The following is a 17381-nucleotide window of genomic DNA, read 5'->3' on the forward strand; positions in this document are numbered from 1 at the left end:
GTTCGACCCTGCCCCAGTTTTTGGCTCTTGGGAGAGAGAGAGGGAGAAAGAGAGAGAGAGAGGGAAAAAAAAGCTCGGCACCCGGTGTCCCACATACAAAAATGCTCGAGTCTCCCATTGTAGCCAATGGGGTTCGTTACTCGAGTAGAGCTCTCGAATTTTACAAAAAGCTCAACTCGAATAACGCGGACCTGAGCATTTGGGTACTGTAAATACTAAAGATATGTATATATATATATACACATACATACATACACATATATACATGATATAAATATGGTTTCTAAACTGATCGTGTCATCTCTTTATTTCAGTAGAACTAAGACAATGACAATAGCTTTTGCATTAGTCAAACATATGCATGTAACCTTCTGCTTTATGTTTTGTCAACAGAATGGAAATGTACCACATCAGAACATATGACTGATTGCCCTAATGATACGGGTTACCTAAGCTGTAATAACCCTATACAGTATTTGACTGGATGTAACAATAAGATCACATCACTGGATGATGTAACACCAGTCTGTCCAGTCTACATTGGCTTGGCTGTCCCATCTTCAAATGAGTCCTGTTCCGTTATACCCTCAGATATAGGCTGCAGCGGTATACCAGGCTCTTCTGGCTCTTTGTTTCTTTTCCCTTTGATGCTGAATTCTCTGATGTGCGGTACAAAGGTCTTCCATGTTTTTGCTAGAAATAGAATAATCACAAAATCTTTATTCAGAATGTCATGCATGTATTTTTGGCTGAAAAGCATTTTGCAGCTTCTATGTATCACATTATGCACAAGCTGCAGAATGATGTTCACAGTGAAATCTGTCAGAGAGCTTGTCTACTGGTTCAGTCTCTCGCCCTTTTCTTTTCTTTCCTGAATGAACTTCTAGCTGATTTATGACCAAAATTAAGTTACATTTTTAAACATAGCCTGTAAGGGCCCATTTACACACAAAGATGATCGCTCAAAAGATGGCTTTTGAGCAATCATTTTGCATAAACTACTAATTGGTACTAATGCCAATTAGTAGCTTATTAATGCATGTGAGCCTGGAGGAGCTATATTCAGAGAACAGTGGGTGGTCTGTTCTCTGAATACATTCCCTCTGTTCTACTGTGGGATGGACAGCTGAGACAATGTTATCAGCGCTCCCCGCGGAGAACAAAGCATGAAATCCTCGCTATCAGCTCTTCTGCAAAACAATGGATTTTATGCCGAACATAGAATCATCATTCGGCAGAGAAGTGAAAGATGGGCACATTTACACGCAACAATTATTGCTCAAAAGATGGCTTTTGAGCGACTTTTGAGCAATAATCATAGTGTGTAAAAGGGCCTTAAGGCTGTTTACTTGTGCACCGTGGCTTTCGCTTACAAAGGAAGCTACAGCATCGTGTTGGATCCTTTGCACCAGGGATCTGCACGGTTCCCAACGGAACCCACTGACTCAAAATGGGTGTCCACAGGAGAAAAGCAGCACAGCAACAATTCTGACTATATCAGGTCATGCCTTTTAGAAGAACCCGATCCACAGTACTAGAACAGCAATCTCCAATAATGTCATAATGGGCTGGATATAGAGATGAGCGAGCGTACTCGCTAAGGCAAACTACTAAGCGAGTAGTGCCTTATGCAAGTACCTGCCCGCTCGTCTCAAAAGATTTGGGTGCCGGTGGGGGAGATTGGTGAGTTGCGGGAGTAAGCAGGGGGGAGCGGGGGGGGGGGGGGGGGAGGAGAGAGTGAGAGAGAGATCTCCCCTTCCCGTTCCTTCCCCCTCTCCGCCCCCCGACGTCAACCAAATCTTTTGAGACGAGCGGGCAGGTACTCGCATAAGGCATTACTCGCTCGAGTAGTTTGCCTTAGCGAGTACGCTCGCTCATCTCTAGCTGGATAGCATCCGCTTCGTCAGGATGTCCAGAATAGTGCTGTACACTGCGCTAGCCTTACCATCAAAAGTGACAGAACGCTTGATGGTAAGGCTAACAGAAGGATAGAATACTAAATTGCGCAATGTCTTAGCCCTCATATACTCAGCCATACTATGGCTCTATACAAGAACCACACTATACGGAACTGCACTCCTAGAGCCGTAGAAGTCTAGGGGGCCCTACTTTACCTCCACAGAATTTTTGTTTTTTCATAATAACAGAAAACAATTCTGCCATATTCCATCAATATTGTATTACCGAGATGTTCCCCTCCTACAGTGATATACAAAGTGCCTATGGCACAAAGCGCAGTCACATGTTCTCCCCATGGCCCATCAGACTAGGACTGCACATTACAGACAGATCATTGAACTTCTAGTTTTCTCAGGCGAAGATTAGAGTTATGGGAAAAGCAGTTTCAACACTGAAAAGAATATTTTAAACCTCATGACTTATAATACTCTTCAAAGCTTGAATTTTGAAGTCATGCATGTACATAGTGCTGCACCTTCCCATGGTACCTAAAGTGAATATTTACCTTTTATCGTCATGTCGTTTTTGGGTCCAAAATTCTAGGTTAATTAATTTCTCAATACAGTATTCTACTAAAAGTATCTGGACATCTGAGCAAGAATCAAAAGTAGTATTTATTTCCATATGTTAATACTTGGTGGGGCCTCCTTTGGCCCTAATGACATCAGATACTCTCTGCGGCATACTTCCTACTAACATCTGATAGACTTCAGCTGGTATTTCCCTCCATTCATCCTACAAATGTCTGGTGAGATCTCAAAAAAGATGCATTAGTCTGTCCACAATGGTGCAAGGAGTGTCACCATTGGACAGTTGAGCAATGGAAGATCGTTATATGGAGTGATAAACCAGACTACTCCAGCTTCAAATCAAATGGAGGTACCTGGGTGTGGAGGAGCCTGGGGAATGCTTTTTGTATGAGTGTGTTGTGCCAACAGTTAAGTACAGTGAAGGTTCCATTATGGTCTGGGGATGGTTTATATGGCATGGTCTCGGTCCGTTGGTTGTAGTGACAAAAATCATGAACACTGAGGTGTACCCTGACATTCTGGACAACATTGTGCTGCTGAAAATGAGGCAATACTCTTGGAATACTTCCAACAGAGCAAAATGCCTTGTCACAAATCCAGCCTATTTTACATTGGTTGAAGAATATGGATTTTCCATAATTAGACTTCTTCAGGTGTCTAATTACTTTTGGTAGGATAGTATATAATTTTATAGTGTTCAGAGCTCTCTTTTTTTATATAAAGATCTGCGATTCTTCTGCATAAACATAGATCTAAATGATAACATCCTGGCTTCCTGCAGTCACAACTAAGGGAAGATAAGGATTTAATGCAATCTGTGTTATTAAAGGGGTTATACCAAGAATAGAAGTTATTCCCTATCTACAGGATAGGTAATAACTATCTGATTGGTGGTGCTCCAACCAATGGGACCGCCCCAATTTATCAAGAGGATGGAGAACCTGAAGTCCTTTAATGAATGGAGCAGTGATCAAGCATGCACTGTATTCATCTCTGAGATGGCAAGTTTCAAGTGCTCAGATATCTCCAGCCCATTGGAATAAATGGAGTATTCATGCTCAACTGCTGCTCCAATACCCCATTGGGACCCCCGTTCTTATGATTGATGGGGATCCTGTTTAGATTAAAAATAGCATTTACAATTGGCATTTCCTTTAAAAATCTCAAATGCATCAACAAAAAACAAAATTTTTCCATCTACTGTTTAATGTACACATAATTGTGATAGTACTCACCATCTTTGAGGCCAATACCAGTATCTCAAGATATATCAATAGAGTCATACATTTTTACAAGATGCTAATAAATGTACAATGAATGAAGATAATTAATCTACACAATCAAGCAGTTCGCTCTGGACATTTAATTTTTTTGCTCCTGGTCCCTGTAAATAAAGTTATCATAGGGAATGTCACAGCGCTGGGAAAGTGATCAGGTAAAATTGATTGTGGGAATCTGGCAGCAAGTGTTCATTTCCCCTGCAGTGCCACCACAGGAGAAATGAAGCATTACATAGTTTCCATTAAAATCAATGCACTGCAGTGTATTGTGTGAACGTGTTGGGTTCTCCAGGCCACTCATTTGTCTAACAGCTATCTCTTCTCACATCCCCAAACACATGCACACTTAGCTCCCCAGATTTAGTCTATATCAGGGGTGGGCAATTAATTTTCCCATGGGGCCACATGAGAAATTGGAATGGTTTTAGAGGGCCAGACCAACATACGAAGGCTCCATGCACATTGCCTTAATGGGGCCGTATTCCAGCCGCCCGATTTGCGGCCAGAATACGGCCGCCATTGAAAATGAATGGCGCTGTAATACGGCGCGGTGAACACCCGGTGTTTCACCCCGTTTTACGGCGCGGCCCCCGTGTCTGCCAATGGAGAGGGGAGCGGTAAGGAGCACTCCCATCTCCTCTCCACAGCAGCACGCCGTAGTTTCGCCTGGGTTACGGGCCGGGCGAAACTACAGCAGTGTGCATGAGCCCTTAACTTCAACCAACTCCGAAGCCTTGTCCATTTTGTTAACTTATGTGCTGTTTAATAAAGTTATTCAAGCCTACGTCATTGGTAGAGGTGCTTGAATAAGTAAGGCCTGAATAACTATTAGCACAGCACAGAAGTGAACAAAATGGACAAGGCTTCGGAGTGCATAGTTTCGCTGCTTCCCGTTGCTGACACCGGACTCATTGGTGAGTCACCAGGACACTCTTTGCGGGCCGGTCCGAGCTATTCAGCGGGCCGGATGTGGCCCGCGGGCCGTGCTTTGCCCAGGTCTGGTCTATATACACATCTAATGTCTATGGGCACCTCTACAATGGGAAGATTAAAAGAGATGAAGAGTAGACATCAATAGCTTGGTAATAGAGAACATTCCATTCCGAAGAACATTAAGTTAAAGGGGTTGTGGCAAGCTATAAAGCCATCCCCCAACTGCAGGTTAGGGAATAACATTATGATTGGTGGGGGTCCAACCGTTGGAATCCTCACCAATCCCAAGAACGGGGGTCTGGTCAGTCCCTGAGTAAATACAGTGAAGATTGCATAGGTGCACTTTGCTCCATTCACTTCAATGACAGCGCCAAAGATTGCTGAAGTGCTTGAAGTCAGTAATCTTCAGCACTATCACTGAAGTGAACAGAGCAGCTATGTGCCTGTGTGACCTTCCGCTGTATTTACTTAGGGACTGACCATACCCCCTTTCTCGGGATCGGTGAGGATTCCAACGGTTGGACCCTCACCTATCATAAAGTTATCCCCTGTCCTGTGGATAGGGGATAATTTTATAAATTGGCACAACTCATGTAATGTTGTACTATGAATGGGCATGACATTCTTACCTCTGCCTATTCGGAGTGAAGAATTATTTAGATTATCTTTCATCAGTTTACAATTTCCAGGGTCTTCATTGATTATCCCTAAGTTTGTGTTCCATTTGGTCCAGTTGACCTCATCAACTCTGCAAATAACAAGCATGCAATGCTTAGTGATCCTAAAATAATATTTATTTATAGTGTAATATATGCACTAGTGTGTAAAAAGTTTTAGACAGATGTGTAAAAAATGCAGCAAAGAACGGTTTTCAAAAATTGACTCCAAATTTATCCTGCAGCAAGCAACGACCCCAAACATCCAGCCAATGTCATTAGGAACTCTCTTCAGCGTAAAGAAGAACAGGGAGTCCTGAAAGTGATGATTTGGCCCTACGGAGCTCTGATCTCAGCTTCATCCAGTCTGTCTGGGATTACATGAAGAGACAGAAGGATTTAAGCTACATCCACAGAAGCTCTGTGCTTAGTTCGCCAAGATGTTTGGAACAACTTCCCTGCCAAGTTCCTTCAAAAACTGTGTGCAAGTGTACCTAGAAGAATTGATGCTGCTTTGCAGGCAAAGAGTGGTCGCACCAAATACTGATATGATTTACATTACCCTTTTGTTCATTCACTTTGCATTTTGATAATTGACCAAAAACTTATTATTAACACTTCTATTTTTGAAAGCATTCTTACTTTGCAGCATTTTTCCACACCTGCCTAACACTTTTACACAGTAGTGGTGTAGTAACAAACTTTCCCGACATTTCAGTGCTATGAAACCCATTCTTTTCTCAGCTCTCCCCCTCTCTCCTGCCAGTGTGAGATCAGAGGAAAGAGAGGCAAAACACATTAACCCCAAATTACCCCTTCTATTACAGTCACCTACACTCGCGAAATTAGTATAAGTAATTGTATAGGGTTCATTTTTAATAATTCATCTAAAAAGAAATGAAATTTATAAAGGTACTTTTACACGTAGTGAATTTTGCAGTGGATGTGCACTAAAATCAGTAGCATATTTTGAGCTGCAACACAATCTGTGTCAGAATCCAAACCATTTGGTGCAGATTTTGATGCAGTCTTTGATGTGGATCCACAGATGATTTCATCCTTCAAATAAAGGGGTGAAGTCTGTTGCAGGTCAACGTCAAAATCAACACCAATGGTGCAATTTGGAATTTGACACGGATTTTGGTGCAGATTTTCCGCTGTGTGTTAACCCTTTCCAATCCACTGTCTGACGTCTAAAGACATTGTGATTTAAGGCTGTACAGCTCTGAAGTTGGAAGGCATCCGTTGGGGTTCTGTTACTGTATATTGCCAGACTCTCTGCTGTCGGAGCCTATCCAACGTGTCACCTCATGCAGTACTGGCTTTAGCCAGCAGATAGCGCCGTTGTATAACAGCAGAAAAAGAGAGTAGAACCAGAATACAAATTGGATCGGAAAGGGTTAATGTACCCTTACATTAATTTATTACATCAATTAATCAATCATCAATACCATTTCTAGAAATTAAAAATTATCAATTAAATATAAATGAAATTAAAAAAAATATATTTCAAAATGTTAACAATTTGTATTAAATTAGTAAGTATCCTAAATTGCTTAGAAACAGGCAACATTTTTCAAACGTGTTTTCAAAATAGAGTTAACAAATGTAAATATATATCTGATAAAAAATGAGCACAATATGTACCGCAGTTGAAAATATGTAAAAATTTAAATTTTTACAAATTTTCCTTAATTTGGCTGTTTTTCAATAAGTTTATGAAAATCATATTGGTCTATTTTTACCTCCTATGTAAAGTACAATATGCGACAAGAAACAACATCAGGATTACTTAGATGTGTGAACCCTTTACAGAGTTATTCTTTGGTAAAGTGACACATACCAGATTTTCAAAATTTGGCTTGGTCATTAATGCACAAACAGGCTTGGTCTTAAAGGGGTTAATAAACTCAAATGAATGGTCAGAATGGTTTTGTTGTCACCAAGAGCTCTATTGATTTGCTGTAGTTGAATATATTCCACAAATGATGAGAGCTTCCTGATAACTGTTGACAATGGTGAGAGCCCCTTCCATACTAGTCAATGTGTTATTGGTTTGGGATTTTCATTTATTTTTGTGTATACTTTTGGACCACAAATAAGATTAGTAGATTCAAATTAGCAAAGATAAAAGTTATGTTTTAAGAGATAAATCAACCATTAGACAACCTGTTTTACAACCACACAGATTTTTTTACACTCATTCTGTACTGGGCCACCATGGAATGATATACTGTAATAACCCCTTTAAGGTACCTTCCTAGACTCTCCTGTATAGATGCCTCATTTACAATGGGCCACCAGGGAACATTATATAACCCCCTTCTTCCCTAAAACATCCTAGATGACAGGTATTAACCCAACTTCTACCTTAGATCACTATGGAATACAATATTATTGTTCCTTTTCTATTCTAGAACATCAAAAAAGGTGCCATTAACCCAGACCACCAGAATTAGTGACATTAAAGTGAAATTCTGTCCTGGAACAGGGGACGATGGGGATATAGTACCAGCAGTTCTTTGAAATAAGCCTGAATGGTGCTCTCCTCCACTTATCCAACAGGACTAGAAACTATTGTGTGCATCCATTGATGCTGCCGGAAAGCTGTTGATCACTAGCCAGGGAAATTTGTAGAAATAGTCCGGGCACTTGGATATAAAGCTTAACCCTTCTGCCTATAAAGATGATTTTATTATGAAGAAATAAAGATGAAGATTTTATCCATTCATGTCTGACTGCCAGGACTATTTCTACAAATACCTCCAGTTGTTCTCTGCTGTCCCTCTTATGCGCTGGATCCAAGTCCTATTTTCAACCATCTAAGTTGGCCAGAGCAATCTTCAGACTACGTACTCCCCACTAGTTAGACTACTAGTGCACTACATCTACTCTCTGATTGGCCAGAACTGATCATGTGATCAGCATTGACCAATCAGAGAGCAGTGCACAGTGTGCATAAAATAAATAGAAAATTGCTGCAGCCGCCTTGGACAGTCGAAAACAAGGCCTGAAGCCGGCATAATGGAGAGTTGGCAAAGAGGAGAACATCTACAAGTAATATACCCCCTGCAGAATTTTGTCTTGAAATTCATGAGCAGCCAATAGGTGACCACTCTAATGGACGATTAGTGGATTAAGCCATTAGAGGTCTATATAAGAAGGTATCGCTTGGGGCATGTTTGTTTTGTACAATATAATACAATACATTGTGTTATCATACATTACTGTTTGCTTGGTCATTGTCATAGCAGTATAAACACATCACTTCTGGATGAGCATCCTGTTATGTAACTCATAAGCACATAGTTAACACACTTTAGTTGGTTTGTTGATGTTACCATGACAACCCCAGAGCAAGCAATAAAGTATGTAACAATATCTACAGGCATCAGGAGGAGAGGAAAACAAAAGAAGAAGTTTATTAGAAATATTTTAATGCCCTTTCTATGGCACTCAGTAACATGCTGTTTGTGTTTTAGATGTACTTTTATCCTCAGTATCGTTCCCTTTTAACCTGTTTGATTTTCTTGTTATTAAATATTAAAACTCAATAAAAAATTCAAACACATAAACAAAACGTTTAAAGAGATTTTGCTAGATAAATATTGTTTTCACATACGAAGGCATAAGTAAAATTAGTTTAGAGGCAATGTTCTTACATCACAGAGGGAGAACTGCCAATTCAAACTATAAATCTAAAACACAACTTTTATTCAATGTAACTAAAAATCCACTCTCAAAAGAAGCTAAACAAATAATATTACAATGTCTTAATGTGAATTCTTGTCATCCTTGCAAATCACTGCGCACTCGCCCTGAGAAGGGTGACCTGAACAGGAATGTCGTGAGTGAAAGTACGACACAGATTCAGGATAGTGCAGCAGTTGGCACCCAGAGACGGAGCCAGATTTTTATAAAAATCACTTTACTAAACTGTAACCGGATGAGTAATATTCTCATACCAGAGGAGAGCATGTATACTTCAATGGTGCTTCATGATAACCCATTTCATAAACGCTTAGGCTGCTCTCACACAGCCCGCTTTTTAAAGCATTTAGTGTGGCATTTAAAGGCTGTAAAACACCTACATTGATTTAAATGGGCGTCTCAGATTAGTGTTTGAATGTGGTGTTTCTAATGCCGTATTTTTCGAGCACTGTCTGTTCTATTTTCGGGCATTTAAGCCTTTTTTAAATGTGATGCATTGCTGATTGATTTAAATGGGGAGCAGTTTCAACGCTGTCAAAAACGCGTTAGAATGGCTCTTCCTGACAGAATCACATGGGGTTACACAACCATTCACCACCTTGTCTGCAGGCTTCCAGTATAACTCCATTCAGTTCTATTAGTAATAGCCTTTGGTTGTGTTGGAAGTCCATATTGCAACCAAAGCTGATATTGCAGTCTGCATTATTGTAGCTCAGTCTTAGATGCCACAGAATGGCTTATAGTGATTGGATGGTACCTCACTCCAGAGCTCAGTACATGGCGGCAGAGCTGCTGTAATCTGTGAAAGGGGAGCAGGGTACTGCTTGGCCCTCTTTCAGGAACCTAGTACTGGAAGACCCTAGTTGACCCTAATGAAAAAGCCATAGTCAGGACCTCAAAGAGGATTATTTAATGTCAGACAAAAATGCATCAATCTGCATAATATGTTAATAAGATGCAAAATAAATAACACCTGAATGACCAACATGAAATGTTGCAATTATCAATCATGTATTGATCAGACGCAAGGTAAGTAAGTATGACATCTAAATATGCAATGAAGGGAGTCACTACATCCGATCTGGTGCCACCCATCATTATTTATTTAGGTTCCATATTTCTTTGATTACTTACCTTCCGTCTGATCAATACAATGCAGTAATTATTGATCTGGTGTTGTCATATTTACTTACCAGGCATCTCATCCACATATGGTGGAAAATTGTGACATCTCTTATTGGTCATTCAGGTGTTATTCTTTTTGTATCTGATTAATATATTATAAAGATTGATGCATTTTTGTATGACTTTGAACAATTCTCTTTGGGGTCCTCGGTTTGGCATTTTCATTAGCGTCAACTTCCAGGGCTGGGCTGTTATTCAGGGTCACCCCTCTCAGGGTGAGTGCTCTGTGATTTGCAAGGGTGAAAGTCTGATGAAAAAGTATATTATAATATTTTTTCTTTTATATGTTTAGCTTCTTTTGATAACTGATTTTTAATTACATTGAATATGAGTTACAGTTTAGAATCATAGCTTGTATTGGCAATTTTCCCTCTGTGATTTATGAGCATTTAATTCAGGCTGATGTTGTTTTGGTCTTTCCAAAGACAACAAATAGTTGAGTTATTTGACTTCTATTAGGCCTTTCTTCCCCAGAAGCAAAGATTCAGTGTGGCGCTCACTTCCCATATCACACACCTCTAGAACTTAATTACATTTGTACCTGAAGCAACATCTGTAATCCTCCTTTCCATCAGGTGTAAGTCCCACCAGGACAGTTTTTCCAGACCGGTACCTATTTGTGAAGCAGGTCAGGAAACTTTTTTCTATATCAAGTATAGTAATTGCTCTCTGCAAAATAAACAATTTATTTTAATACCATTTATCGCATGTTTGCTGACATTATGTATCAGTTTTACTGTGTCATCTCTACTCATAGAAGTAAATGCCATTTATTAAAGGGTATAGTATAGAAATATTCCTCAGTGCTGTACAAGATTGTATTCATCCACTCAGTCGCTGTCCCAGTGGTCCTCACAATATAATTCCCTAGCTCAGATACACATAATGTACATGCACGCTATAGTTAATTTTATAGGCAGTCAATTAACTTTTCTTATGTTTTTGGACTGAGAGAGGGAATTACGAATGCCTACTTTTTAGAGATGAGCGAACCTACTCGTTTCGAGTTATTACTTGATCGAGCACCGCGATTTTCGAGTACTTCAGTACTCGGGTGAAAAGATTCGGGGGGCGCCGGGGGATGGGGGGAGGCATGGCGGAGCGCGTGGTAGCAGCGGAGAACAGGGGGGAGCCCTCTCTCCCTCTCCCCCCCACTCCCCACTGCAACCCCCCACTCACCCACGGCGCCCCCCGAATCTTTTCGCCTGAGTACGGAAGTACTCGAAAATCGCGGCGCTCGGGCGAAAAAGGCGCGTGGCCGAGTAGGTTCGCTCATCTCTACTACTTTTTTAATAAGCCAAGTCCCTTTGTTGGACACATTGAAAAAAGTGTCTGAAAGTGTCGAAAATAAAAATCCATCATAATCTAAAATAAAAATCCATCATAAATATGGTGCAAAGTAAGTTAGACAGTTTTTTGGTGCAATTTGCACCAGAAAACTAATCCTCAATAAAAAATCAGCCCAAATATTTTTAAGGGCTCCACCCCACTAGCGATAGGTTTTCTTGCAAGGCGAGAGTGAGTGAAAACGCACAATTATAAACCAATGATTTTCAATGGTTTCATACTCATTTGCGTTGTGTGCACTCAAGCCTGGGAATTCAATGAATGGCTGAGCGCTGCCTGTGATTGGCTGAACGCTGTGACCAATCACAGGCAGCGCTCAGCTATCCTTCAATGATGGCTGGGCGCTGCCAAAATTATATCAGCAATTAAGTTCATCTTCAGACCCCCAAATGAAGCTGAAGGAAAATGTTCATTGGAATGTGGCTGACATCATGATTGGTAAAATTGTATTTGACAAGATTTCCCACTACCTTTGATCTTAATCATTGTCTATTTTACTATTTTTGATCAGTTTTATTTATGACATATTCAATATTATGCACTTTATATATTAGTTATATTTATAGTATACTGGCAGGTCTTTCCGTTTCATCCAATATGGGGCTTAATACGTATAATATGATCACTGCATTAGGAACACTTACTCAATAACAGGTTGCTCCAACTTTTTGCGTGATCACGGCTTTCAGATGTCAGGGAACAAATTCCACAAGGTGACGAACATCCTTCATACTTAACTCACCCCATGCCCGCTGCAGTAGGTGCACATTTTAGGGATAAGTGGGAGAAGATCTCAGCCCTTTCCATCATATACCAAATATGTTTGATGGGGTTACAGTCCAGGGAGTTTGGGGCCAAGGCAGTGTGGAGAATTCATTGTTGTATTCTTCCAACCACTTCTTAGTAACCGGAACTTGATGACATGGAGCATTATCCTGTTGATAGATGGCACTGTATTTGGTGAAGACTTCCTGAAGATATGGGTGCAGAAGGTCAGTTAACAGGCCCCGGAAGCATTCACCATTCAAAAATTGTGTTATAGTGCCGAATGAGCTTTGGCTATGCCAGGAAAGTGCTCCGCAGACCATGACCCTACCATCACCCGCCTGTTGAACTTTAACGGTGCACCCATAGGCTAGGGCTTCATCCTGTTTAGGCCAGATGCAGACCTGGCCATCCATATAGTTTGGCATGAAATGGGACTCATCACTTCAGACGACCTTCTGCCATGTGATTGATGTTTTTCCTTGGGTCATGTGAGGTGTTGTTGGCGGCACCCTTCTTAGTCTTTGGTTATTGAACCCCAGTCGATATAAGGTAAGCTCCATTGTTATTATGGAAATTTGTCTCACTTCCCCGCTGTTGTATTGTTAGATTAGTTAGCGAACTATGGCATATTGTTATGGAGATACCAGATGTGCCACCTGATGCTCACATCCAGGATCAACCAAACGTGACCTGTTAGTGTGTGATCTTCTGTTGAATGTCTATCCATGGAACAGCCATAAAGTGTGACGATTTCAGAAATACTGGCACCAACAATCTGTCTGCTGGCAAAATCACCACGTTTACCCATGATTTCATAATGTTGCTTCTACTGCACAGAAGAGCATATCCTGATGTGGCCAGTATGTGGTACTGCATTACTGATCACAAAATGTCACATGCCAACTGTTCCTAATGCAGTGATCATTCAGTGTTTGGTATTTTACAACATTATTATAAACTTCTTGCCATTTTCTCTATTTGGTCTTTAGTGTGTGCTATTTTAAGGAGTATACTGTACATAGTAATTTTGCCCACACAATTTATAGCATTGAATGTTATATCTCTTCTTATGTGGTAAGGGCACCTCATGTATCGGGGCCTAGTATTAACTCATACCTCAACACCCCCTATATCTACATCCTAAGCATAAATAGAAACGACATTAGGATCACATAAACTAATGATGATTATCCGTTCAGTCGCATCCGACCTTCGGTCACTCCATGGGTCAATATTTTCCACGCATTCCTATTAGAGATGAGCGAACGTACTTGTTAAGGGCGATTTCGCAATCGAGCATCGCTATTTTCGAGTACCTGACTACTCGGGTGAAAAGATTCGGGGGGCGCCGGGAGTGAGCGGGGGGTTGAAGAGGGGAGTGGGGAGAGAGAGCTCTCCCCTGTTCCCCACTGCTACCCCCCTGCTCCGCCACGCCGCCCCCCGGCGCCCCCTGAATCTTTTCACCCAAGTAGCCAGGTACTCGAAAATAGCGATGCTCGATTGCGAAATCGCCCTTAACGAGTACGTTCGCTGGCTATACAATCAAGGCCACCACCAACATGTCAATCGCCGAACTGAAAGAAGCCGTGAAAGACAGAAATGCGTGGAGAATAGAGATGAGTGAGCGTACTCGCTAAGGCAAACTACTTGAGCGAGTAGTGCCTTATGCAAGTACCTGCCCGCTCGTCTCTAAAGATTCGGTTGCCACCGGGGGTGGGGAGCGGCGGGGGAGAGCGGGGAGGAATGGGCGGGAGATCTCTCTTTCACTCTCTACCCCACGTTCCCCCTCTGCTCACTCCCACAACTCCACGCTCTCCCCCGCTGGCACCCGAATCTTTAGAGACAAGCGGGGAGATACTCGCATAAGCCACTACTTGCTCGAGTAGTTTGCCTTAGCGAGTATACTCGCTCATCTCTAGTGGAGAACATTGATCTATAAGCTAGGCTATGTAAAACTTCTGCACGCTGTGTAGACTTAGGATAAACGTAAAGTCTCATATTATAGTAATATACGGTTTAAGTACATTAAAAGTTGCTAAGAAAACCAAAGAAAACTAATTGAAATAGAAAAATGTTTAATTCCGAGTAATTCATATCTTAAGAGATAAACTACCTGTAACTTCCAGATGCCTTTACTCTCCTGAGCAATCTTGCTCACTGTCTCCCCCATCAGTGCTATGAGCATATTAAGCAGGAGGATGTAGGTGAGTATTACATACATGATGAGCAGAAAGATATATATAGTCTTGTACTTGTAGTTCTCCGTGAACTCCAGATCTCCCATTCCAATGGCAAACTTGAAGAGTTCTTGGGATGTGAAATATAAACTGTTGTAGGATGCCGGATCAGCTCTACAGCAACGCTTGGCATAACAGGTGCTATTTTCATTCCTACCTTCACCATCTTCAATAAGGGTCACCAAGGCTGCCAGACAATAAATAGGAACATAACTCTAAAAATGATGGAATCTATGTAGATAGATAGATAGATAGATAGATAGATAGATAGATAGATAGATAGATAGATAGATAGATAGATAGATAGATAGGATAGATAGATAGATAGGATAGATACAGTATCTCTCTCTACAGTGGATATAAAAAGTCTACACATCTGTTAAAATGCCATTTTTTGTCATGTTAAAAAATCCAACAAAGATGAATTATTTCAGTTATTTTTCCAGCTTCCATGTGACCCGGTATCTGTACAATTCCATTGATATAGAAACTGAAATCTTTTAGGAAAAAAAATCTAAAAGAATGTAGTTGCATAAATATACAAACCCTAAAACTATTACTTTGTTGATGCACCCTTTGATGTTATGACAGCATTCAGTCTTTTTGGTTAGTTGTCTATCAGCGTGGCACTTCTTGATTTGGTAATCTTTGCCCACTCATCCTTGCAAAAGCGCTCCAAATCTATCAAACTGCGAGGGCATCTCGTGTGTAGCGCCCTCTTCAGGTTAACCCACAGATGCTTTGGGTTGTTACCATGCTGGAAGGTGAAATTCCTCTTCATTTTTAGCTTTTTAGCAGAGGCCCGAAGGTTTTGTGCCCAAAATGGACTGATATTTGGAATTGTTCATAACTCCCTCCACCTTGACTAAAGCCCCAGTTCTAACAGCAGAAAACAGCCCCAAAACATAATGCCGCCCCCACCATCTTCACTGTGGGTATCGTGTTCTGGTCAGGCACAGTGTTGGCTTTGTGCCAAACATACCTCTTAAAATTATGACCAAAAAGTTTATCCTTGGTCTCATCAGACCATAACATGTTCTTTCATGTACCTTTGGCAGACCTAATGTAGGTTTTGGCAAGAGATAGTCTGGCTTGTATATTTCTCTTTATTAGAAAAGTCTTTCGTCTTGCTTCCCTATCCTACAGCCCAGACATATGAAGAATACGGGAGATGGTTGTCGCATGCACTACACAACTAGTACTTGCCAGAAATTTCTGCAGCTCCTTTAATGTTGCTGTAGGCCTCCTGACGGCCTCCCAAACCAATTTTTGAGGGACATCCAGTTCTTGGTATTGTCACTGTTGTGCCAAATTTAATCCACTTTTTGATGACCGTCTTCACTTTGTTCCATGGTATATGTAATGCCTTGGAAATTTTTGGGTCCCCTTCTCCTGACTGATACCTTCCAACAGTCAGATCTCTTTGATGTGCTGTAAGCTCTTTAGGGCTTGTGCTGAAGAATGCAACTAAGAAAATGTTAGGAGAATTCTACGAGAAGAGCTGAACTTCATATGGGATAAATCAGAATCCCGGTAAATAACGGCAGCGGAGTACTGACTACTATTTAACCTGAGCTGAAATGTGATTGGCTAAATCTGAACACAACACATCCCTAAATATAAGAGGGTGTTCAGACTTATGCAACCCCAGTTTGTTTTCCAATGGAATCGTACAGATAACGGGTCGCACTGAATTTACAGTTTAGCTGGTATCGTCATTAGTTAGGTGTGTCACTTACAGTCCTTAGTAACAAAGGAACATAATAACTAAGCGAACTTCAAATAAAACTGTGACCACCCCCATGAAAACTACTATGGTATCTATACTGATTGCAACCCATGTGAAGGACACCTTTGGGGAGGCAATTTTTTTTCCCACTTACTTGCATGTATTTTGGACTGACAATCATTTTTGCAGTAGTGTTTAATTAACAATTTTGCACCACTTGTCTTTTGCAGTTTCTACATACCACTGTATATAGACCCTGCAGTCTGAGTCTCCCAAGGATATCTGTCAGTGTGCTGGACTGATGGCATAGTTCCCCTCTGTTCCCTCCTCTCCTGCATGTTCTTATCAGCTAATTTATGACCACAACAAAGTATACCTCACTATAATGTCATCAGCAGCTATAGTCGCCTATGGTAATAATGTATGTAAATGAATTTCATAGCGCCTAGAAACATGTAATTATTTTATAACATCTCTGTGATGAAATTATGGCAGAATAACCTGCTGGATGAAGACATGACTTTTTAAGATATAGAAATTCCATTTCCTACCCGTAGCAAACCCAATGAGGAAGAGAATGTAGACAAACATGAAGCGAAGCATATCCCGTAGAATCATCTGTAAAACAGAAAAACGTCTACATGTAAGACAATCTCATCTCGTCATTTGGATGACTTTGTGTAGTAGAAGGATCACACTTTAACGTTTATTCATACAAGTTATATTTTATAGTAGTTTATAGTACTAGCTTAGATCTAGTACTATATTTGTACGAGCTCCAAATGGAATGTATAACACTTGAAAGGTGTGGAGAAACCCAATCCAGAATATGCGAAACTTCTGGAGTAGGGTATGTTCTGGGCAGGTCATTATGATTTTTTGGATGAATTTACTGTAAGGCATGATGGGTTCTGCTGTATAATGTATTCGTCCACACACAACCAACATGGCTCTAAGGAATGTCCAGCCTCAGACGCCTTGATTGGTGAGGAACCATATGGCTGCTGGTCCGTAGTTTGAGCACACATGCCATGTTCCCCACATCG

At 40.9% G+C, this 17381-nt stretch overlaps 1 protein-coding gene across 1 annotated transcript in view; it reads right to left on the reverse strand.

Moving 5' to 3' along the window:
- Positions 1-275: 275 nt before the first annotated feature.
- TRPV1 (transient receptor potential cation channel subfamily V member 1) overlaps positions 276-17381 on the reverse strand; it is a 42415-nt gene continuing 25309 nt past the window's right edge. Inside the window, exons 12-16 of the mRNA XM_066598586.1 lie at positions 16887-16953; positions 14483-14793; positions 10796-10923; positions 5332-5450; positions 276-693 (exon numbers count right to left, since the gene is read on the reverse strand). Of these exons, the coding sequence (XP_066454683.1) occupies positions 536-693; positions 5332-5450; positions 10796-10923; positions 14483-14793; positions 16887-16953 (783 nt within the window). The 3' untranslated portion in view covers positions 276-535. The remainder of the gene's footprint in view (positions 694-5331; positions 5451-10795; positions 10924-14482; positions 14794-16886; positions 16954-17381) is intronic.

This window comes from Eleutherodactylus coqui, chromosome 4, assembly GCF_035609145.1.
Source record: "Eleutherodactylus coqui strain aEleCoq1 chromosome 4, aEleCoq1.hap1, whole genome shotgun sequence".
NCBI classification, from domain to species: Eukaryota; Metazoa; Chordata; class Amphibia; order Anura; family Eleutherodactylidae; genus Eleutherodactylus; species Eleutherodactylus coqui.